At 35.0% G+C, this 26407-nt stretch overlaps 1 protein-coding gene across 20 annotated transcripts in view; it reads right to left on the minus strand.

Annotated features, from left to right (window-relative positions):
• Positions 1 to 26407, minus strand: part of CCDC91 (coiled-coil domain containing 91) — a 353160-nt gene that overhangs the window by 73410 nt on the left and 253343 nt on the right. For all 20 annotated transcript variants that reach the window (XM_058743233.1, XM_058743225.1, XM_058743235.1 and 17 more), the window contains 3 exons: positions 13960 to 14052; positions 13783 to 13851; positions 10472 to 10648 (listed from right to left, as the gene is read on the minus strand). In XM_058743233.1, the coding sequence (XP_058599216.1) occupies positions 10472 to 10648; positions 13783 to 13851; positions 13960 to 14052 (339 nt within the window). The remainder of the gene's footprint in view (positions 1 to 10471; positions 10649 to 13782; positions 13852 to 13959; positions 14053 to 26407) is intronic.

Here is a 26407-nt window from a genome sequence, read left to right on the forward strand (position 1 = left end):
AAGAATTTGCAATCTCACACAAAAGAACATGAAAGAACTAAGGGTAGGCTTCCTTTAGTGTTCAAACAATGTGATCAAGGATACATCTCCACTTCTTAGCTCTGCCTCTGGTGTAGGATCCATTTTCACAAAAGTTCTACACATATGGTCCCAGGATGGTTACTAATAGTTCCAAGGATTTTCCCATTTTCTTACTATGAAGGACAGTGTTTATATACCTGAGGATACAAGTTCCAAAATGGAGCCAGTTACAAAATGGAGAACATAGGCTATAATCATTAGCCTAAGTAAATAAGGGCTTATGTCTAAATTAAAAAGTAGGTTAAATCTCACCTAAACAATACAGCTAAGAAATAAAAAGTAACACTTTGGGAGGAGAGGAATAGATGCTGAAGAGATACCAATAAATAAAATGATCTCCTTCTGATTTGGAACTATCTTAAAACATGGCATATGGAAATGAGTGTGATGCTTCCATCAGACCAGTGAAAGTGTACTATTTCACCTAAAAATTCTATTTGAACTCCTGCACCCACTCATCACCTTACAGCAAATCTATACTAGCTTTTCAAAGTACTCTTTTTTCTTCCTGATTACTGAGTATTTCTTTGAATAGCAACAAGAATCATCATCTCAGTTTAGCACCCAACAGATAATCTGATTAATACATTTTTTAAAGGGATCATAACACCCAGCACTATTTTCGGTGACCCTACTTTTGGTGAAAAGTTCCATTTAAAAGCGACCAAAACTGTCAAAGAGCTAAATTGTGTTGATGGAGGTCAAGTCCACTTTTTAAAGATTAATAAGTCTCTTTAAAATAGTGTTGGTCGTGTACCATCTTATAATCTATTGCAGTTTTCAAGACTCAGTTCCTACTTTTCAGGTGCTTAAATCTAGTGGAGAAGACATAGAAATAGATCCTCTAAATAGAATATACCTAGACAGTGGTATACTTATATAGTGAATGCCAAAGAGAGAAAAATCACTTGATTTAATCTATCTAGGAAGTGTAAAAAGAAGTTTTTCAGGTTAAAAAAAGCTAAGTTATTAAATAAGACTGGCTTCTGCAAGGTAGGAAAGCAATGGTATCCTAGGGTGAAGGCACAGTATGACTAAAGGCCCAACACCACCAAATAGCATGGTATGTGTACCAGCAATTTGGTACCAAAAGCATGAAATGTGCAGCAGAATGGTGAAGATGAACCGGTAGGGGCCAGGTCACTGAAAGATTTATAGTTCATGCTAAGTAGGTTGAATATTATCCTAAAGGCTATGGTGAGTCACTGAAGAATTTAAAAGTTCATTGATTTTTTATTCATAATTGGAAGGGGACAAAACTGGAAGCAAAGAAATCAATGTAGGAGGTCAAGGTAAACACCGAGAACTGCAATTAAGTCGGTGGCAGCAGGCAGTCCGGAAGCATATGTGCTAAAGGATTATTATTAGGTAAAATGGAAAGGTTTTAATGATTGAAAGGTATTAAAATGGGGAGGAAAGAGGAAGAGATGAGGAAAATCTCCAGTTCTCTGGACAGGGCAACTTGGTAGATGGTGATCTCAATGAATGATACAGGAAATAGAGCAGGAGGGAAAGGTGTTGAGAGATGAGAAGGTAACTTGGCGAACTGTTTGTTCACTTGTCCCTAAATGCAATGATTCTGACAAAAGTGTAATTAAGATTTTACCTTTAATTAAAATTTTCTAATGTTTATTTATTTTTGAAGGAGAGAGAGAGAGACAGAACATGAGTGGGGGGAGGGGCAGACAGAGAGAGAGAGAGAGAGAGAGAGACAGTATCCGAAGCAGGCTCCAGGCTCTGAGCTGTCAGCACAGAGTCTGACGTGGGGCTCAAAGTCACAAGCTGTGAGATCATGACCTGAGCCGAAGTCAGACACTTAACGGACTGAGCCATCCAGGTGCCCCAAGATCTTACCTTTAAATAACCAGACAGCTATCACAGTTTTGTAAATACAAAAAAAAAAAAAAAAACCAAAAAACAAAAAACAAAAACCAAAAAACCAAAAAAAAAAACAAAACCCCAAAAAACTAATGAATCAAAACTAAATAAATCAAGACAGAAAAATTATTTCAGTGTTGTGAAATTATCTGGCCTGCTAAGCTAAAATAGAAATGCTATTTCCTTTTTTAAAAGAAGGGTCAGGTGGCAATGGTAAATTTCTTAAAGAAAATTTAACCACTGATTGTAATGTCTGTGGCTTTGGGGGAAAACATAACCCCAAATTACAGTGGCTGTGGTTATAAACTATTATGAAGAGCTTCCAACGTCAGACATAGCTTAAGTGTCTGTGTGCTCTGGAGTCCTTTTACAGGACTTTGCTAGAACAGCAAAATTAATGACTCCTTTCTTTTTGTCCATTTCGGTGTCAATAACAAATGTACTTTCCTTTCGTTAACAGCGATTTTCAAAGGATACAGAATGAATTTAACCAAAAATGCCAGAGTCATAAACTTTCCTCCGAATATTTCAGAAAAAAACACACAGTCTACAATCAACTCTAAGGATTAGTCTTAATTTGTGATGAAGGCCAAAGTCATCTCTCAGAGTCGGAGAAATATGTGCCAGTCCTTAGAAATTGTGTTTTCTGTTATATTTTATCATTTATCTCTTCAGTTAATGTCAGTGTTAACACAGAGAAAATCTAGAGGTAAATTACAAAGTAAAAGCTGTTTGTCTTCCTTAGGCTTTTCAGAGTAATTTTAGTTACTTGTTTTCCACTTTGCCACACCCCATTCCTTCCTTATTTCTAGTGTGACTTAGTGGCCAAACATGCTAATTCCTGTTAATTCTCTGGTTTATTTCCAGAATTCTTTTAATTAAAAAAAACATCTGAGTGCTATGAAGTGACCTGCATATTAGAATTAAAACAAACAAACAAACAAACAACAAAAAACAAAACACAGCTTCCTGGCTTTTTTAATGTCATCCCTTCAGTCAGTACTCAAGAAGTTGGTAGTTCTCCAGGCTGCAGGGATCATGTAGCTGCCAAAGAACGAGAGGACAGAGTGAGTGTTGACCTCTGAAATCAGACAGGAGTTGGGCAGAAGATGGCAGGAGCTGCTTGTTAATACTTGTAACCCTGAGCTTCCTACAAAATGTAGATGAAGCTTTGGCCACTGGATCAGGGTAACTGTGATACAGAAAGCACCAGTAACTTTAACACCTTCACAATATCTCCTGAAATACAACCATCAAAAGTGTGAGACTATTTCTACTACTACACAGTTAATCTGAAGTGGCCATATTTTTTGTAGGAAGAAGATTGCCACATTCCGTACAAAAATGTCATGCAGGGTCCCGCCCTTCCAGAAAATTTTTGTTCTTATGTATTGGACTTTGATACCATTTATATGGTTATTATTCTCAAATTTTGATCTCTAGCCCTGACAATGCACATAAACTCCAGACACACATTTCTAACTGTCTACCCAACATTTCCTCTAAACTTATGAAGAGGCACCTCAAATTCAATATGCACAAATTGGATTATTTATCCTGATGAAACTCAACCCTCCTCACCATCTCAAACTGCCATATATCCAATAATTTATTCTGATAGTTACTTGTTTAAAAAAACCAGCTTTATTACAATATTATTTACATACAGTAAGATTTATCACTCTACAATACATAGTTTGGTAAGTTTTATGAAGTGTAATCACAATTATGATTAAAATAATTCTATCACTTTCAAAAAGTGCCCCTCCCCCTCAATTACTGATTTCTTTTCTCTCAAATCAGTTTTGCCTTCTTCAAAATTTCATATATTCTATTTAGAATTGTAACATGTAAATTTTTTGAGTCTGGCTTCTTTCTAATTTCCTTATCTAAACAAGACCTCTACTGCCCTCTCAGTCAAACACATAACCCTTTCCATAGTCCATACCACTATGTGGAAGTACCTTATTCATTGTAAGTCTTTTTCAACTTGAATGTAAGTTCCATGAGTACCTAAGGGCCCTGTCTATCTTGTTTGATGCTATACGCCCAAAACTTCTAAGAGGATCAACAATAAATATTAGTGAATAAACTAATGAAAATAGTCCCTTTAAGTTTTTGCTATTGAAATTATCTATACATTAACTAATCAATGAGATGGATTTGTGCTTTATTCTAAGGTGAGAACACTGGGAAGAAGGGGAAAGCTTAGGGGTGAGTTGCAAGGCCTCTTGAGTGACACTGCCTGATTCTGAATATGGTCTGTTATCTCTTCTAAGGAGTTATCATGGCCTTGAACAAGTTACATAATCGTCCTAAGCTTTCATTTCTCCATCTGTAAAACTGGGGACAACAGTTTCTGCCTAGTAAGGTGCTTGTGAGTATTAAATGAGATCAAATAGGAGAAACAATTAGAAAACTGCCTGGTACTTAGCACTCAGTGGTAGCCAACGGTGGTAGAATTCCTGCTGTCTCCATCCAGTACCACTGCTACACTACTACTGTCATGTTACTGTTTCCTGAAGCCAAAGATGAAGAAAAACTTCCATAAAAATACATTTTTAGCTAGTAGCCTAAATATTTGTATAGAATAAAGCCAGGTAAGTGAAGCTTGACCACGGAGAATTATTATAGTTTTTGTTATTGTTTTTTCTTTAGAGAGGGAGCGCAAAAGTGGGGGAGGGACACAGGAAGGATGAGAGGGAGGAAGAGAGGTGGGGGGAAACTTAAGCAGGCTCCACACCCAGAGTGGAGGGAGGGGGTGTGGGGAATGCCAGCTCCATCTCACCGCCATGAGATCATGACCTGAGTCGACATCAAGAGTCAAACACTTAACCGACTGAGCCACCCAAGCATCCTTACTGCTTTCTTTATCGCTAAAAGAAACAGTAACATTCTGTCAACTTTTGCAATGTCTAATATTCCAGGCATTTTCCTAGAAGTCGTAACAAGGACATTAAGTATAAATCTGAAACTCACAGTTAAAATCTTGTGATTTTAAGGCTATGAACAAGTTCAAGAGGCAGAATTTCACATTCCTATCACTGGTAGCCTAAGGGTAAAGTCTATTTATAAATACATTTCTGGTCCTACAACTTAGGTAATTTAGGATAATTAATTAACTTGGAGGAATTTTTTACAAACCAACCTGTATTTTCAATTTGCTTCTCCATGGAATTAATATGGTTAATTAACGAAATGATGTCTATACATTCACTTGAGAATTTTTATTTTTTTATTTTTTTTTAATGTTTTTTATTTATTTTTGAGACAGAGAGAGACAGAGCATGAACGGGGGAGGGGCAGAGAGAGAGGGAGACACAGAATCGGAAGCAGGCTCCAGGCTCTGAGCCATCAGCCCAGAGCCTGACGCGGGGCTCGAACTCACGGACCGCGAGATCGTGACCTGAGCCGAAGTCGGACGCTTAACCGACCGAGCCAGCCAGGCGCCCCTCACTTGAGAATTTTGGATGAATACAATTAAGTCTTGTAAGTCATCTTCCTGAGTTAATTGTACATTTTGGAGACTGCTATTTAACGGCAATGACTGGTTTTCTGGAACACATTCTATGAGCTACACATTAGGCTAGGGCCTCCTAAGAGCATCAATATGACTGAGACACTTAAGAAGCTCTCAGTTCAGTGGGACAGTTAGTAAGATAAGTATTTGAATATGATTCATGCTGTAAGAGAATTATAAACTACAAGATAAGAGGTTAGGGCCTTTTTTCTTCAACAAATGATTTAAGTAGTCTCTAAGCACAGCCACCCTGGGGCCTCCAAATAGGAATTGCTGTTATTTGTCTAAGAACTTCTCTGGACTAATTCTGCCAAGTCTGTATTCCTTGTTATGTATAACCACTGAAGTGCCTGCTGGGTTACCTCAGTGGTCAGCAAATAATTAGACAGTGAATTCCCTAAATACCTTGAACTAGTTAAGTGATCCATCATTTGCCAAGGGAGTTTGCATGTTAGGGAACACTTTCAACACTGCCAGTTTACAACCCTGCCTTAGCCTTCACTTTCTGCTTGAATAGAAGCAAAATCAGCCAGTGGTGCGAGATTAGGTAGGGTCTTTTCGGGTCTTTCCTGGGCATGTGCACAACCTTGTGCATGTATGTGACCTTCAAGAAACCCAGGAGTATTTTATTTTATTTTATTTTATTTTATTATTTTTTTTATTTTTTTTAACGTTTATTTATTTATTGAGACAGAGACAGAGCATGAATGGGGGAGGGTCAGAGAGAGAGGGGGGGGGGTGGGAGACACAGGATCTGAAGCAGGCTCCAGGCTCTGAGCTGTCAGCACAGAGCCCAACGCGGGGCTTGAACTCACGAACTGCGAGATCATGACCTGAGCCGAAGTCAGATGCTTAACCGACTGAGCCACCCAGACGTCCCTATTTTATTTTTAACATTTATTTATTTTTGAGACAGAGAGAGACAGAGCATGAATGGGGGAGGGTCAGAGAGAGAGGGAGACACAGAATCTGAAGCAGGCTCCAGGCTCTGAGCCATCAGCCCAGAGCCGGACGCGGGGCTCGAACTCACGGACCAGGAGATCGTGACCTGAGTTGAAGTCGGACACTTAACTGACTGAGCCACCCAGGCACCCTTCCAGGAGTATTTTTAAAAATCAGAGCTTTTCAAAACCACCTATAATAATCATATTTCCCAAATTTCCCTTTTAGGTTTTTTGGCCAGGCTTTTGTTTGATCCAGTGGTATTTCTTTCTTAGGCAGAGGTTATACATCTGCCACTCACTGTTTCTCACAAACATTCTGAGGATAGGGCTTTTCCCACTAAGCAAGCTCTAAGCAAATGGGAAATTTCTGGGAAGCTGCCAGATAGGTCAACTAGTAGTAATTCCCTGGAGACAGGTTTTCTTGTGGAGCTCCAAATTTAGTCTGCCCACTCCAGTGGCTTCTACATTGCTGATTTTCATAGCTACCATGATTGTGAGACTACTATTTTTTGTGTGTGTTTTTTTTAATGTTTACTTATTTATTTTTGAGAGTGTGCAGGGGAGGGGCAGAGAGAGCCGGAGAGATTCCCAAGCAGGCTCCACACCATCTGTGCAGAGCACAACATAGGGCTCTAACCCATGAACCGTGAGATCATGACCTGAGCTGAAACCAAGTGTCAGACGTCTGCTTAACAATGGAGCCACTCAGGTGCAAAAGACTACTACTTTTTGAAACTACCTTGTAACCAGGGAGAAGGGGATGGGGATAAAGCAAGTTAAAAATCTACAAACTTGCTGTTCTTGGTGAGATTTAACTATTTTTGCTGAATAAATATTCCTTGGGTTGTTGAAACCTTTGGTTAATATCCAGAGTTCTGAAAAAGTTGATTTTGACAATTTTTGCCAGTGTTGTCATTGTCTTTATGGAGAAGCTAATTTGCAGAGTTCTTTATCATTCCTGAAGTGCTTAGCCTCTCCATTTCAAAGAATATTAATATTTACCCAATTTCTTATTTATTTATTTTGTGTGTGTGTGTGTGTGTGTGTGAGAGAGAGAGAGAGAGAGAGAGACAGAGACAGAGAGAGAGCGAGCAAGTGAGCAGGGGAGGGGCAGAGAGAGAGGGAGAAAGAGAATCCCCAGGACACTCCGTACAGAGCCCGACATGGGACTTGATATCACAAACTGAGATCATGACCTGAGCTGAGTTCAAGAGTCAGACACTTAACCGACTGAGCCACCCAGGTGTCCCTCAATTTCCTTTTAGTACATTCAGTTTACAAGTGCAAACATTTAATCTACCTGAAATTCATTTTAGTACACAAAATGCAGAACAAAATGGGCAGCCAGTTGCAATTATTTTCATTTTTTTTCTGGGTTCATTAGTAAGATATTTTTGAGAATCTAATAAAAACTATGGACCATTTCTGCAGAAAAATCTGCACATACACACAGTTTTGCATAATTTCATTAGATTCGCAGACTGTATGGGCCCCTTCCATGCAACTCAGATTAAGAGATTTATAAATTACGGAAAAATCTGTGTATCTGTATTCCATCCTATTCCATTGGTCTGTTCTATATCCGTAACAGTACTGTACAGTTTTAATTACACCACACATCTTTTTGATTCAAGGCCTTTGCACTTGCTACTCCTCTGCTTGAAACATTCTATCCCCAACTATTCACAAAGTAAACTCCTCACTTCAACGCAGGCCTCAGTTCAAATGCTAACTCCTAACATAGGCTTTACCTGACTATCCTATCTACATATTGGTTCCCTGACTCTCCGGCCCCTTACACAGCATTATTTTAATACATGGCACTGATCACTACCTCACATTATATCTTTAATACTTTCCTATCAGTCTTCTTCATAAGAAGGCAGGGAAGTTGTTGTTCTCCTTCTTACTACTCTGTCACCAGAAATAAGTACAGTCCCTAGAACATAGCAGGCAGTCACTTCAGTTATTAATGTGAAACACCGAAAAGTAGATTTGACCATGTGAATTTGTTTGCTTACCCTACCGGCCTAAATAAACAAAAGATAAATGAGCTTCATATGGCTCCCAAGAAACGTAATTTGTCAATTTTCTAGACTAGGACTATGAAGCTCTAAGGAGCTAAGGGAATGACAGGTGTTTGGTGGTAGTTCTTTACTACAACTACATGAAAATGAAGGCAGCTGAATACATTTGACATGACCACCTCACATTTGAAAATTTGAGAGTTAACTGGAAACATTGTTCTTTCTTCTATATATGTTCCCTATTCAATTCTCTTAACCACACGGCAGTTAAACACATACACACACACCACACCCACATACTCTCTCTCTCACATGCATGGAAAATATGCAAACGTTGGAAAGAAAATAAATACAATGCATTTATTCATGACATGCTTGGATTATCTTCACAGTACTCTGAAACTGTGGCAAACAGTTCTTAAAGTATATTATACACTGTAGTGTTTTCTAGAGACAAGAATGCCCCCGACAAACCAGCAGAGAAATATGCTCTTTACGATATATACTTTTCTGTTTGAGTGATGACCATGTGCTGATTTATTCATGCCCTCTTGCCCAATTTCACGGTGACTAATAGCCCACATCTATGTGAGGTTAGAGGAGTGGTCTGTGGTCACAAAAAGTCTTAAGTAAACTCTCTCGAATCAGAACTTAACCAAAGATCGTGACCTTACTAGCACAGAATTCCAACCAACCGAACTGACAATTAAACATCTTACATACAATATGTGCTCAATATATATTTGATGATACTAGCAACAGATTACAAAAAGAATTAGAAAGTAATCGTTACTCAAAATGAAAAGGCCAGGAAATAAACGAATGAGATCTGTCACCACACAACTGTTATCTTACCATAAATACTACCTAAAGATCTGTTTAATTTTTGTAACAAATGAGTAACTATGTGCTCTTGAGTATAAATTTAAGTGACATTTTTTAAAAAGTGTATAACATTTACCCTGGATGTTAAGAGCACTGAGTTTAGATTGGCTAATTAATCATAAGAAAAGCTTCCAGGTTGTTTGGTACAAGTCGTTTTAGCTACATTCATAATGTATGGTTGAATAAACAGTGGTAGTATATATAATGCTTTGATCATGGAAAACAAAGACTTCTATAAATGTTATCTTTTGCTTTATATACTTATTTAAGGAAAGATTTACTCAAGTATCTGATTGCCTACATAACAAAAAGACTAAATACATGGAAAATACACCCATGCAAATTCAGTTACGGAAAATGAAAACAATGTAGTTTTTAATTGCTCAGATAAGTAGACAAAAGTTTATTTTGTATGCAGGCCATACTTGATATGTGATACCTTTTATGAAACCATGGGGATTATCTGTGAGGTCCTATTAATTATCAGTATCAACTACAGATATATAGATACACATATTGGGTATAATTAATGGAATCAAACTGTTTTCTACTCCTATATAATACTTTATATTGATTGTCTCTGTATGTGTGTATGTGAAAAAGGAAAAAAATAAATAAACCAGAGGTTTAACATAGTTGCAATAACTAGACACAAATTTGGATCCTGACTTTTTAAAAAATAGTCAAAAGATAAAATTATAAATTACTGAATTTTCTTTTTTTTTTTTAATTTTTTTTAACGTTTATTTATTTTTGAGACAGAGAGAGACAGAGCATGAACGGGGGAGGGTCAGAGAGAAAGGGAGACACAGAATCTGAAACAGGCCCTGGGCTGTGAGCTGTCAGCACAGAGCCCGATGCGGGGCCCGAACCCACACACTGCGAGATCATGACCCGAGCTGAAGTAGGACGCTCAACCGACTGAGCCACCCAGGCGCCCCAAGTTACTGAATTTTCAATATCTGAAAGCAGAAGTATACTGATACACTAAAAATTATTAGCATAAAATATTAATATTATAGACAAAATAATTAAACTGATATGTTCACTAAGGTGATTTTAAGATAAATAACAAGGAAACTTCATTTTGAGCAAAACAAGGAAAAAGACAGTTACAAAGAGTTAATTTTACTAACCTGACTTATTTTTCTCTGTTCTTGTATTGCTTTCTGAATTGCCTGAGATACTTCCTCTTGATCTTTTGCATGTTCAGTCTTCCATAACTCCCTTTCTTCAGCATGGGCTTTTTCCAGATTTTTTCTTTCTTCTTCTATGGCTTTTAAAACTGCATCCTTCATTGCTTCTTTCTCAAGCTTCAAAACAAATAATGACTCTAATGAAAATATTTGAATGAGTGACTGCATAAGTCCTTGAATAAGAAAGATGTGGGTTAACCTTTAAAAGGTACAAACTCGAATTCTATAGGGTTTAGTTCTGACACTGCTGTTTTTATGCACTTAATACCTGGTGCAGAATCAAATATTTGTTTTTGTACAAATATCCATACATTATTTCCAAGGCATATGTAAACTTCAAAGAAACTAAGCTTTACCTTAGTAAGTAACAGTTTTCAAACTATTTGGTCTTAGGATCTCTTTACACTCTTAAAATTTACTGAGTAATTAAAAGAGCTTTTGTTTATGCTGGCTATACATATTAAGATTACCATATCAGAAATTCAAACCAAGACAAAATAAAAATATTAATTCACTCTATATTAACATTAGATGTTCTGTATATTAATAATCTTTTATGAAAAATAACTATATTTTCCAACATTTAGAAGTGAAAAGAATATCTGTGAACCTCCTTAATGCCTCACTTAATAGAAGAAATTTAGGTCTCATACCGGCCTTCTGTTTTAAATTTGTAAAATGGTTTTTGGTTGAAGTATATAAAGAAAATTCAGTCTCACACAGCCATGTAGTAGAAAAGGGAGGAGTATTTAGTAGCCAGTTTATATCTTTGTAAATATTGGTGATTCCATACTGAAACTTATCAAGGGATAGCTCTTAAAGGGTAGTTGCGATAAGGAAAATCACATAATGGCAATGAAATCTTTGTATTCTGCTACTTACTATATTACAATCTTTTCTTGAACTTTGAATGAGTCCTTTATCTATGTGTGATTTTTTTAAACATTTTTATTTGGAAAATATTAACTCAATAAATTATGCATCTCCTCTAGATGTTTACACATTTCATTATATCATAACAAAAAAGGTCAAATTTGTTAATGTCACCATCAATTTCATAATAAAAGTCTTTATCTGAAAACAGATACAAATTTTCCAAAATTCTAATTTTGCTTTAAAGCTCAAATTTTATCATTGGCAACAAAAACTGTTAGTTTTCTGGAGATGCTGGGCTCACTCTATTTACTTTGGAGAAAATGTCTGCCAAATACTAAAGTCTGCATAACCCTTATTATTCACTAAAAATGGTGTTCCATAAAAGTTACCAACTTCAGTTGCAACTCAAACATAGGAATTTCTCTCTAGAAAACCATCATACTTTGGGATGCAGTAATGTCCATGGTCCTTCCACCTCTGATGTCCACAGTTAACACTCTTCTCTCTCTTCCAGTTAGCCAAATTTGACACAAGTTTTCAAAGCTGAGTTACCATTTTCTGAACTCCTGTTTTACTCTACGATTCTTCTCTGAAACTACTCTCTTACGGTGCTCACCAATGCTCTCCATTTTGTTAAATCCAAATAACAATTTTTTCCTTTTTTAATCCTTACTTATCTTGATGTCGAAGTGACATTTTACATACTTGACTATTTCTGTTTTCCTTTTCTTGGTTTGCATAACAGCATGCTGCTCTTATTTGTACTTATATGGCTGACTCTATTCAGTTCTCTATAACTTCCTTCTCTCTCTGGGTTTTAAATTTTGGACTTTCAGTGCCCAGACCTTGCATCTCTTGTTACTCTATACTCTCCTGTGAGGTGATTATACATAACAATAATTTCTGTGGTTACCATTCCATCTGTTTGCTGAAAAAAAGAAATAAACTATATTAGCATCTTCAGGTCGTTCCTTTCTCCTCTGAGCTGTGAGGTAGATTTAGTTGCCTACTTGCCTTATTTGAATATATCACAGGCATCTCAAACTATACCAGAGAAATAGTACCACTTTCCATGTTATTTCTGAATCACTACTCTAGGAGTTCCCAACATGGCCTCCTTCTGTATTATCCACACCAAACATATATCCTGATTCCATCTCCTATTTCTAGAATTTGTCTATTTCTTTCCTTTAAACTATTACTACTACTCTATTTCTGCCACTCGCTATCTTTTACATAGACTTTGGACACACTCTATTCTTTCCTTGCCTCTAGCCTTTGTTGCCTCTAATTTCCCCCAAATTAACGTAAGTTAGCATTATATCATACCTACACTCAAAATTTCAATGTTTCCATCCTTACCTGTAGAATAAAATTCAGACTCACAATTCAGAATATTAGTCATCCTTCAAGCTAATTTTAAAAGTAGTTTATTGTTAAAAAACTCCTATGACATGGAAATACTGTCTGTATACTCATAGTAATTTAATGCATTCCACCTTGCCTTATTGGTAATAAGTAATATTTTTCTTACGTGACTGTAAATATTTTAAGACAAAATCATAGTCATCCTTCATGTTCCACCCCTGGCACAGAGATTTGCAAATATTAAACTTTTCAGATATTTGCTTTACTAAATTTAAATTTAAATCCAGATCTCAAAAGTTAGTGCTATATATGTACTTGCTGGCATATGTATATTTAATATCACGGACATACTATTTAGAAGAGGTATTTCAAAGTTGACTTTAAAAATCATATATCTTTTTAAATATTTTTTAATGTTTATTTATTTTTGAGAGAGAGAGAGAGAGAGAGAGAGGGAGACAGAGAGAGAAAGTGGGGGAGGGGCAGAGAGAGAGGGAGACACAGAATCCAAAGCAGGCTCCAGGCTCTGAGCTGTAAGCACAGAGCCCGATGTGGGGCTCGATCTCACGGACCGGGAGATCATAATCTGAGCTGAAGTTGGACACTTAACCGACTGAGCTGCCCCAAAAACATAGATCTTTATAAATACATACATAAACACACACACACACACACACACACACACACATATATATACACACACACATGCTCATACGTTATTTGTGAGGATACCTATTAAACACCAAGAGTTTAATAGTATCCCAACATATATTCTTTTTTAACAATTAATAATCTACAATATTTCAATGCCATTCTATTCCTAAATTTAACAATAATAGGAACAGCAATATCCTAACTTTAACAGGAAAAACAAGAAAGAAAAAAACTCTTTGATTTTTCTGTAATGAGGTTTTATGCAAAAAAGTAGATTGACTATACTATACTATGAACTCAGTTTTTAAATTCCACTTACTTACAAAGAATACCATTATTACAGATAGAAATACCTTTGCAGCAGACAATAAAGCCTCTTTATTTCTTTGCCTTTCTTCCTCCAAACATTTTTCCAATATTACCTGTAAACGATAAGACAGTTGGGTAGACAGTGAATGTATTATTTGAGGTAATTATTTGAGGTAATAGAACACGTTCTTTCTACACTCTGAGCAAACTTAAAGTATTACCTTCTGTTCTTGAGACTGTTGAATCAAAGCTTCCTTTATCTTTTCTTTTAACAGTTCCTTCTCTGTATCTAGCATTTCAAGGAGCCTCTGATGCTACAAGGAAAGATAAATGGATTATGATTATGGTTCGGAGACCAATAATCTATCAACAAGGAGTACAGCTTGTGGAATCCATTTGTCTGGTTCTACTGAAGTAGTCACTAGAGGAAACAATGGGAAGATTGCTAAAATGAAGGCATACAAGCCAAAAAACCCCACTGAATTCACCTTTCTTCAATCGGCCAAGAGATCTTTTTGTGGCTCCAAACTCAACAAAGTACATGATATGAGATCTAACTTAGGCACAACTACTCCAAATTGGAAAATAAATCAGAAAAGTATCAAATATCTTTCATCAAAATTAAATTTAGAAAAATTACTCACTAAAATTATTAGTTTGCAGCAAAAGAAGCAATCAGATAAGAACTGATATTTGTTTGATGAACAACTATCATATTATTTGTGTTTCTAGTAAAGCACTAAAAGAAATTGAAAAATTATTGTACTTCAAGATTTTACCATAGATTCAGAAAATAAATCAATAAAAACAGTCAAAGGAATTTATGTGGTAGCTAATGTAACAATACACAGAATCCATACATTTACTTTTATTCCAATGTGCTAGTGAAAAAGCATACACAACCATCAGCCAGTTATCATGGAGTAGGCACTCAGAGCTTGAAGTTTTCTAAGAAAATTCAACCTTTGTATCCTCAATATCTTCAATATAGAGAAGCCAGATACTTGTTCTGGAACAGTACTTTTATGAGGAAACACAACCCCAAAGAAAAATACATATGCCTACTCACACAGATTTCTCATTCAGTTACTACAGGCAAATAAGAATACTTTTTCTGATTTCTCTGATTTTGAAGCCTCCTTAAAATATGAACTTACTTGAACACCCAACATTTTATAATGTCTTTCGAAGTTGTCTGATGTAAAGTATTTTTTAAGGAGGCAGTTTACTTGGAGACAAAGTCACCAAAATAGTTATGCCTGGGAAGAGAATCTATTATTCTTATTCTTAATTATAATGTTACTTTTTACCTTTATTTTTCAAGAAAATAAGAAAAATCACAAGATGTGTTTTTTCATTAAAAACAAATCCAAACTGTGATATTAATCATGGCATGCCTATGAGAAATTATTGGTACCATATGAATTTGTGAATAGCAGCTAACAAATCAGTAGACTTATCACATGCTACGTCATAACTGAGACTTTAATTCTGTATTCTATGTAAAGTCTAGATGCACACAAAATGTCACTGAATCAGAAAAAAAAATCTAATGCTATTTAAAATACGCACACAAGAAAAAAGTTAAAAAATCTTATACCAGGTAAACAATTAGACTTAAAAATGATAAAATGATTATTAGTTAGACTTAAATAATTAGACTTAAAAATGATACAATTCTCATATGAGACCAAAAAATATTGAACTTAGGCTTTGGGGGTGGGGTAAACATAACAAAATAGAACCAATAAAAACTATTAGGATTAAACTACAAAATAAACTTTTCAGAGCTAATAATAACTTTGAAAATTATTTCTTCTTAAAAAGAATTGTTATGTTAATAAGTCAGACTAATGGAAATCATTAAGTAATTAATTGTAAGTAGGCCAAGTTTCTCTACTGGTCTAAGAACTAGTACATTAGCTAAAATGACAATGCACTGTTTAGAAAATTCATTCCTAAACTCTATTTCTTAATTCTGATAGTACACTATAATGGAAGACTATTTTTGAGCTTTCTTCTATAAGAATAAACCCTAAATTACCATTGGAAAGAAGCATCCTACATAAAATATAATTACTGAGAAAATATAATTGAGAAAATATAATTGAGAAATTGTACTTGAGAAAATATAATTAAGTTACTGACTTATAAATATAGGTAACAGTAGTTAACATTTTGGAGCTTTTTTAAGATGTCAGGCATTGTTAAAGGGGCTTTGTATGTGGCTGTATCACATTAAATCCATAACAAACTAAGTCAGGCAATATTCTTTCTTGTTTCAGATGAGTGATCAGAGACTTCAGAGAAGCTAAGTAAATTGCCAGGTCTCTAATGAATCACTTCAGCAATAATCTTATCTGTGTACTCATTATCAACAGTAATAATTACCTACTAGCTAAAAGTGGCCTCAGTAGTACCTAGATGTTACCTAAAACTAAAAGCTACAAGTTGTAAAAGTTATTACAAGTTATGTGTCAGGTAAGGCCTCACTTGCATTTGACCAATCTATGCTTCTGATTTTGTTCTTTTCAGAATAATATTAAATAAGATAGTTTATTGAATAAATACTAATTAATATTGGGGAGATGATTCAGAAAAATGCTAAATGACATGTTTAAACCCTAAAATTAAACACAGTTAATTTGTAAAATGAAGCTAATCGAGAACAATATAAAGATGCATCTTTGGGAACTTGTACAATTTTGGCCTTATGAAATATTCCTAGGAATGGTACTGGCTGGTTGATAATTGAGCATGGTTTATATTTTGAGGCATGCCCTCACACTGTATTCCAGAAAAACAATAGTAGGGCAAAGGATAAGGCAGATTCTCTTTGAAAACAGAATCATGGACTGGATGAGCAACTAACCAAGAAACTATTCCACTGTTGGAACAGAGACATCAGCAATATTTGGTATCTGCTATGGGCCAACCATTGCTACTTATCTCATCGCACTCCCTTTTTGAAAAATGGGAATTATAGTTGCATCTTTTCTGTTCTCTTCTTTTTGAATGTACTGATTATAACTTTTTGGAGCGAGGAGGGTAGGGGCAAGGGCTCTGCTCTTTCTAGAGTTCCTTTTCTGTTTGTTTGAGTCGGTAATTTTCTCATTTAAGACATTTCTCCAATGTTTGGTAATCTTTTTCAGTTCATGCATACTAAAATTTCAGACACAAAAAAGCTGGTAAGAAATTCTGCGTATGTGGGTAAGTTTCACAGTAGGTACAAAAAGCTGGCTTTTTCCTGGTTGTGGTGGCAATTCCCAAATGTCATGTCTATACACATTCTCTTGGGCTGCTCTTTTGGCCTCGGAAAAAAAAAAAAAGTTCCCCAATCTTCTCACTGGTGATGTAAGGCAAATAAATATGCAGCATTCTAGGAGTGATATGAGCAAAGGGGATGGGGGTGAAAAGCTCATTGTAAAATGGATTTTGATTTAATCTCCCAGTTTTTAGTCCCTGCCTTACTCCTCTTTATGTGGTCAGAGTATCATGTTCGATCACTCCTTTGTCTTGCTAGGGTGTACAGTAATTATCTGAATTAAGAATGATAGGCCGCAGGGTGACTTTCAACCATTCCTTCAGCTTTGCACCTGGTGCCCTTATTTCCTGAGGCTCTCTTGGGATTTGCAGGAAAGAGCAGCCTGCCTCATATGAATTTCACCTTAATGGACTAAGCTTACAATGTTTTAGCCTCTGCTAAGTCCATGATACTGCCTACCTCTTACCTTTGCTAGTTTCTTTATTGTCTTTTATTTGTTTGGGTCCCCTTTAGTGTCATTTAGTGATTTTTTGAGGGGAGAGACATACAGAAAGGTAGAAGAGATGAGTATATTTAATTTACCATACTTATCTAGATTTAGGACCACTTTTAAAAAAACACTTAATTACATCTTATCTTTTGACTGAACATTATATGTCAAGCACTGTGTTAAGAACTTTAAAGTATTAGTGGGAATGAATCCTCACAACAACCCAGAAATGTCTTACCACTTACATTTCACAGATTTTGAAAATGAGTTTCAGAGTGGTAATATAAATTGCTTACATTCATAGGACTAATTAACAGTTAAAACTGAGACTGGGATCCATTAAGGGCTGAATACAAAATCACAGACTTTACACTAGATTCTCTAGAATCAACATACAACTAAGGGCTCTTTCTCTGTTCCATCTCTATGGACTGTTTCTTTGAATATCTGGGTTTCAGTCATACATTCATACTAATCACCTAGCCTTATAATTCATAAGAAAAAAATGCAGAATTATAGTTATGTTTTGGTCATGGTTCCCCCTCCCCCCACATCTGGCCCCTTAAGGGAAGGTAACAGAGATGGCAAGACCATAGAAACTAGAAGGGAAGAGGAAAACACTCATCCTTGAGGAATATTTTTTTTTTTAAGCAAGACTGTAGGATATTTAGGTACGTGAGACTCTGCCACTGGAATGCCAAGAAATATACACAATGAGCCAAAAACTTTGCTCAGGAATCAATGCCTATATCAGCTAACACATTTTTCTCTTTTTAAAAGACACATACACTTTCAGGGAAAGACTTTTCTGAAAGAATAATTTATTAGTAGCCAATTATAAAGACTGCATTACATATTTCTGTAAGACGAAAAAAAGGTATTCTTCAGTTCCATTTATATTTTGGGGGCATCTCCCTGGGAGGCAATATATCTCATTAGAACTAACACAGACACTGCAATCTTATTTCCATAGTGTAGTGGTTGTCATGTTTGCCTCAAACATGGGTGCTGGAATCAGACAGATCTGGAGTCAGTCACTAGTTCTTCATTCACTTAAGGAAGGTACAACTTAAAGTTTTCTAAGCTTCTGTTTTATTTCCTTTATTATGTAAGAAAGGCTAATGTAAGTCAGGCTAATAATGCCAACCTCACAGTTATGAGAATTAAATGAAGTAATGTAGGTAATACATCTGGTACTCAAAAATGTTAACTAGACTTCCTGTCAAGCAGCGCATAAGATAATACAGTTCATTTATGAAAAAAAATTTTTTTTGCATATAGAAGAAAATATTGGTTGCTACTTAAAAGTAAAAGCCTAAGAAGGAATATCCATACCCTTTTTCAATAATAATTTTGAAAATACCTTTCACTGAATTATAGTGTTAACTTTGTAATCCATGCCAATTTCATTTCAGTGGATATTACTAAATAGTAGACCTTATAATCAGGAATAAAGGCCATTCCTATCATAGAATACTTGAATCTGGGGAAAAGGCTATCCAAGACTACAAGCAGTAGTTTTAGACATCTATTTTGAAATTTTTCAAAATCTTTCTTTTTTCAATCTAAATTAAGATTGCAATGCATTTTTGTTCTCAACATGACTGCTGTCTTTTCTGTTTCTAGACTTGCCCTCTAGAATAAGTCCTCTCAGTAAAATCTGACCATGACCATTCAACTATACTTTGAACATAATGGATCATAGCACCAACTATGGATCACAGGACACAAAAAACATAGATTCAAATACTAGCTCTCCTTGCTAGTTCTACTCTAGTCATGTGGTCTTTGACACATTTTTTAAACCTGAAATTCAGTATTGATCTTCTGAAAAATGAGGATTAGCATCCACTTTATAGGGTTGTTCTGATGATTGATCAAATATATCAAATGTTTTATGTAGCATCACACCTATTGTCAGTGTTCATAATTTTTACTTATTAGAGTTATGAACGATTTTTTAAAATTTTATTTTATATATAGAGAGTACAAGCAGGGAAAAGGGGTAGAAGAAGAGAGAGAACCTTAAGCAGACTCCACACTCAGTACAAAGCCTGACATGGGGTTCGATCCCATGACCCTGGGATCGTGTCCTGAGCTGAAACCAAGAGTCAGATGCTCAACCGACTGAGCTGTCCAGGCACCCCAAATTATGAACTTCTATAGAAAATTTGAGCCGAATGTCTATCAAGTGATAAATGGATAAAGAAGGTGTGATTGATACACACACACACACACACACACACACACACGCACATGCAATGCAATATTACTTGGCAATCAAAAAGAATGAAATGTTGCCATTTGCAACAACATAGATGGAACTGGAGTGTACTATGCTAAGCGAAGAAAGTCAGAGAAAGACAAATACATGACTTCGCTCATAGATGGAATTTAAGAAACAAAACAGATGAACGTAGGGGAAAGGATAGAAAAATAGGATAAAAACAGAGAGGGAGGCAAACCATAAGAGACTCTTAAATACAGAGAACAAACTGAGGGTTGCTGGAGGGAAATTTCCCCTCACCCCAGCCCTGGTAACCTCTAATCTACTTTCTGTCTCTATGAATTTACCTATTCTAGATATTTCATATAAGTGGAATCAAATAGTAGTCACCTTTTGGTTTGGGTAATTTCACTTAAAATAATGTTTGCAAGCCTCGTGCATGTTGTAGTATGTATCTGAACATCATTCCTGTTTATGGCTGAATAATATTCTATAGTGTGAATATACTACTTTCATTTTATTTATTCATTTGTTGATGGACACTTGGGTTGTTTTCAACTCTTGACTATTTTGAATATGCTATGAATATTCATGAGTAAAAAATGTATTTGAGTCCCTGTTTTCAATTCTTTTGAATATATACCTATGTGCAGAACTGCTTGGTCATATAATAATTTATGTTTAATTTTTTGATGCACCACCAAACTGTTTTCTACAGTTACCCCACCAGTTTATCTTTCAACAAGCAATGTGCAAGGGTTCCAATTTCTCCTTATCCTCTACAACATGTTACTTTCTTTCTTTTTCTTCTTATGATAGTCATCTTAGTAATTGTGAAATGGTATCTCATTGTGATGCTTTTTCCATTTCTCTAAGCATGTTGAACATCTTTACAAGTGCTACTTCTACTTTTGACACTGTACTACTCCTTTCCAACTATTACTAGCATTATCTGCACAAAAAGGAAGTGGTTATAGCTCTTTCTGCAGTCTTTATAGGACTGTAGTATAAAGTGCACTGGACTTGAGGTTTCTTCATTGTCTGAGATGCTGCCAAAAGTAGGGATGCCTTTCCTCTCTGGGCCAGAGGTTATTTCAGTTAATTACAGCAAACCAGAAATTATAATGTTAAGAAACAGCTTAGCCAAAAAGATTTCAGCCTTCCTTTATTCTATCTAAAATAAAGTATGAAATATATCTGGGGATTATTTGTATTACTCCTGCATTCTGCCTCAATACAGAATTCCTTAATTGTCCAAAAGTTCCAGCATCCTAGAAATGGCTCTCCAGCATCCAGCATCAGAGCCAAAATTGAGCCAATTGGCAACATCCAATCATAAGATTTGTGTCTAAATATTTATAACTTCAGAGGAACATTCAACAGAATTTGCAAGACATGCCCTTATAGCATTTTAAAAGGCATTATGAAAATTAATTGAAATCTGTATCAGGAAATCTCACCCAAGAACAGTGAAGAGCTGATGACATTTTGCTTATCTAAAATATTTTATTGATTAATTCTTAAAATTGTATTGAAATTTTAGTGTTTTCTTTTCTTTAGGATATTGGAAAAATAAATGCAAACTACACAGTTCCATTAATCTTACAGAGTAGATGCCTAATGCAAGAATCTCAAGGACAGTCCTTTGAAATTTAGCCTAAAGCATAAAGACATTCAGAAATAGATTGTTTTTTCCTCCTCTTGGAAGGAGTTCTTCCAAGTGAAAAATGTTTGATGCAGACTCAAATATAAATATGGAGGTTATGTGGTTTTTACATGGTTCCTCTAAAAAATATTTAAAACTCTCTTTTTTCTTGGAATGTGAGTCACAAGAGATACTGTAAAAAGATTTAATCACAATCATACACGGACAGTTTTTTGCATGTTAAATTATAGACTAAGCAATCATGAAAGCTCATGTTCAGGTATATGGTTATCTATCACAGGTCCAAAAAACTTCACATAATTTCATGTGTGGTGTATGTATATGTAGCATATTATTACGTAATTAAAACTCAACAAGCATCATCTTACACTTTCTATAAAGTACAGACATTGAATAAGATCAAGTGGTCTAGTAGGTTTTTAAAGCACAAGCTCATATATGCCTCCATTTAACACGACTTTAAAGACACTAAATAAATTTAATAAATGTCTTAATGTAAAGTGAGTTGCAGACATTTCACCCATTCATGGGCCAACACATTAAATATTGTTTAGAGGGGCGCCTGGGTAGCTGAGTTGGTTAAGCGTCTAACTCTTGATTTCAGCACAGGTCATGATCTCATGGTTCATGGGTTGGAGCCCTGTGGTGGGCTCTGCGCTGACAGGCAGGGTCTGCTTGGGATTCTCTCTCCTCCTCTCTCTCTCAAAACAAATAAATCAGCATTTTAAAAACTATGTTGTTTAGAAAGAAAACCTAAAACAGATAAACTGATATTAAATCTACTCAAAGCAGTTACCACAAGCCCAATAATATCAATAAACTTCTTAAAATAAATAAAATAAAACTATAAGCTACACTAGACTTATTTCACTGAAATAGACTTATTTCTAATAGGCATGAAAAAATATAAGCAAATTAGTTATTCCTCTTAAATTGAGTGATACATCAGCATAAAAAAAAAAAAGGTAAGACTAGTTTATATTTCCATAGTGAGGTTTCTTTATTTGGATAGTGTATATTTTATTAAATGGAAAATTAGGATATGTCCCAATCCTAAGTTTAAATAGAATATTTCTGCTTCAACCATTTTCAAGTGAAATACCCTCTGAAAATACATCTCAATCCTATTATTCCTTCCACTTACCTAAGCACAATAAAATAAGCTTGTTTCAATATAATAGTGCCTTTCAAATTGACATCTGAAATAAGTGACCCATGTATATAAGACAATTCCCTTAGCAAAAAAGCATAACGCAACTGGTGTAGTACTTTCAGGAACCAATTTAATAGCATAACAACTGTCCTTAAGTCTGGTCTGTGCTTCCTATTCTTAAAATTTATTATCAGAAAATACTATGTACTTACCTCTCAATTTTTCATGCTTGTCGATTTTATAACTCCATTTTTGTACCCTGCACAGTAATATCCCTAAACTAGTTAGAATCAGACTTAAAAAAAAAAAAAGTTGACAAAGGAATATTCTAATTTATTACAGAATGGGGATCTGCCAGACAAAAATCAGTTTCAGGAGCACAGCTCCTACTGTTTACATTGTGTTTCCTGTGTCGAAAATTGTTTCATCCATTTTTTTTATGTGTGTGTGTGTAAACGTACATACACACACACAAGTAATACACACATATATATATTATACATATAAAATAGCAGAAAAAGGAAAGTACTGACATAAATGATAAAGGCATATGTTTCATAAAACAAATACAATTATGATAATATGGAAATCATAAAACTTGCTGAAAAGGATGAATTATTGCCCTTAATTGGATATTCAATGAACTAAGGACAGTCTATATAAGGTCTCTAATACTGAAATAATATAACTGAGAGATCTGTCTATAAAGGTAAGGTGTAATTACTGATGTCATAGTTTTTAGATGTCTTGGGAATGAAAACCCTTATACTGGGTAAGTTTATTCATCAGTGTTAGCATATTTTCAAAAAGACATCTTGTACAAAAGTAGGAGAATGCTTATAATGCAAAAGAATAAAAACGATATATATGAAGGTGTATATGGCAAAATTCCTTATAAAAGTGTAAAACCCAAAACATTTAAAATGTCCAAAAAAAGGGGTACAGTACAAGAAATGATAGTATGTCAACTAAAAGGAGTATCGTGATCATTAAGCATAATAAAACTATGCATAAACATAGAATTATGTTTATAAAATACAATTATTTGAAGAAAAAACATAAGATTATTTAAAGCCATCATCATTATTATAAAGATGTAATATTATATATATTTGAATAAATATTGAAAGGGACGAGAACAGAAAAAAGAACATTGCTTTACTGGGAAACTGGTAGATGAATATTATTCTTTTCTAAATTTAGTATCAGTCTAGTAAAAGACAAAGAATAACTTCTTTTTTTTAATGTTTTTATTTATTTTTGAAGGAGAGACAGAGCATGAGTGGGGAGGAGCAGAGAGAGAGGGAGACATAGAATTTGAAGCAGGCTCCAGGCTCTAAACTGTAAGTACAGAGCCCGATGTGGAGCTCGAACTCATGAACTGTGAGATCATGACCTGAGCTGAAGTCGGACGTTTAACTGACTGAGCCACCCAGGCGCCCCAAAGAATAGAACCTCTTGAAATGGCAGCAGGAATATGATTTGATACATAGGGGGAAAATGGTGGAAAAGACTAAGATGTGCATAAAATATTTGATAATAATTAATTAATCTAACATTTATTTGCCTACATTTTAGAAAACAAAACCCGTGAAAATGAAGAATTTTTCACAAGCAATTTACTCTTTTTTGTTAAATTTTATAAGGTAAAGAAAAACACAGGCATACGGGAAGTCTTGATTATGTAGATTTTGTGGGTAAATATTAAATGTTAACTGTCAAATCTGTCCCTATTGGCCTACCTATAGTATAATATCAGCAATTTGAAACTCAAAACCTTCCATAATCTAACCCTAATATATTCTTTTCCAATCTAATTTATCTTCAAAGTCATTTCAACATGTTAAGAACCAACTTATTTTCTTCTGCAATTATTTGCTATACCACCATTTGCATATTTCTCGAGACATTTGATAGATACTCTCAAAAGAGTTTTATGGATCTAAGAAAATATATAAAGAGCTGTGCATTTTTAGGTAGAATCTTTATTAAGGTGATGAGTATTTTAAACTACTAGATAGGAAGAAAGTACACATGCTTCCTAGAAGTATTTTATTAACATGTTTTTTTATAGAACATCTTAGATTTTTACTATGAGATGTGTGGTTTGAGAAGTTGTGGTTTAAACCACTATTGTCTTGACAGGCTATTTACTGATTTTAGCAATTTTATTTATATTTGTTTGTTTATTTTTTAGAGAGACAGTAAGTGTGAACAGAGGAGAGGAACAGAAAGAGGGGGAGGGAGGGAGGAAAGCGGTGGGGGGGGGGTGGAGAGACAGAGAGACAGAGAGACAGAGAGAGAGAAAAGCCTTCTATACTCAGTGCAAAGCCTGACACGGAGCTTGATCCCATGACTCTTGGATCATGACCTGACCTGAAATCAAGAGTCGGACACTCAACTTACTGAGCCATCCAGACACACCCTCATTTTAGCAATTTTAAAATAATTATGAATGTAATTATTAAAGCTCATTAATAACACTTATATAATGTTACATTTACATAAAACAAAGAGGTAAATAAAAAGTAAACGTTATACTTTTCTGGTTACATGACACAAAATATACCATGGAAGACCCAGTACAGAAGTGTTGTATAAAAAATACAAAACATCTCTTTAAATATTACTAAGTTGATAAGTAAGAAGGCAAAACTGATAAAAAGCACAAATTCAAGGAGGTAAACAAGCTCTGGATACAGACTGTTCTTAGGAAATCTAAACAATGCTAAAATATTTGAGTTTTGTTTAAAATGAACCATGCTTAAAAACAGAAACAAAACCCAGGGGCTGAAAAGGGGAAAGTTAGGAGACTTGTTTGTATAAAGCTACAATGCCTGAAAGGTAACACACTAAGTAGGTAGGCTAGAAAAAACCCACACAGCAAAGAGAAGGTGAAAGATTTTTGTTTTGAGTTAGGGGTGCAGGGGGAAAGGGGAGGTTCCCTGATAATGCATAATCACATGCTACTCATGCTACTTCCTTTGCAGATTTGGGATAAAAATCCTATGCACGCTGTTTCTCAAAAATCCCCAATTAAAACTTTACCCTGAAGGACTATCAGAAGCAAAGCAATTTTTCCATGGAAGAACAGACCTTAAACCTAAGCATCAAAGAATTATCAAAATTAAAATTCCAATAAAGATGATCTCACAAACATAAAACACAAAATACCCAAGAAAACAAGCTACCATGAATGTGAGAAGAAAGTTGTGCAAAATCAGACCTTAAAACAGCAGACACCAGAATGAGTCAATATAAATTATGCAAAAAGTACATTTAATATATTTTTTAAAGTGCAAAAAAGTATGAGTAAGAGATAAGACACTATAAAAATGAACATGTACACTTGGGAAAAATCATAAAATATGGAAACTAAATACACATAAAATGAAAATTAAAGCTCAATGTTTGGCTTAAACTTCAGTTTAGGCAGAAAAGTATGAACAGGAAGGAAGACCTGTAAAGAGATTATACAAAATGAAGAATATAAACAACAAAATTAAAAATGTGCTACAGAAGTATGAGAGACACTGAATAGAGATCAAGAAAGTTTAGAGGTGCCTGGTGGCTCAGTTGATTGAGCATCAGACTCTTGATTTTGGCTCAGGTCATGATCCCAGGGTTATGGGACAGAACCCATGTCAGACTCCATACTGAGCAAGGAGACTGCTTGAGATTCTCTCTCTCCCCCTTTGCCCTTCTCCTCCACTTGTGCTCTCTCTCTGTCTAAAATAAAGTTAAAATAAAAAAAAAAAAAAACTAACACAGTAAATTAGACTTCTGGAGGGAAATAACAGAGAGAATGAGGTAGAATCAATTTCCCATATTAAAGCCCAATATGTAACATAAAGAATTAAAAAAAACT

The sequence above is a fragment of the Neofelis nebulosa genome, chromosome 8 (assembly GCF_028018385.1).
Source record: "Neofelis nebulosa isolate mNeoNeb1 chromosome 8, mNeoNeb1.pri, whole genome shotgun sequence".
Taxonomy (NCBI): domain Eukaryota; kingdom Metazoa; phylum Chordata; class Mammalia; order Carnivora; family Felidae; genus Neofelis; species Neofelis nebulosa.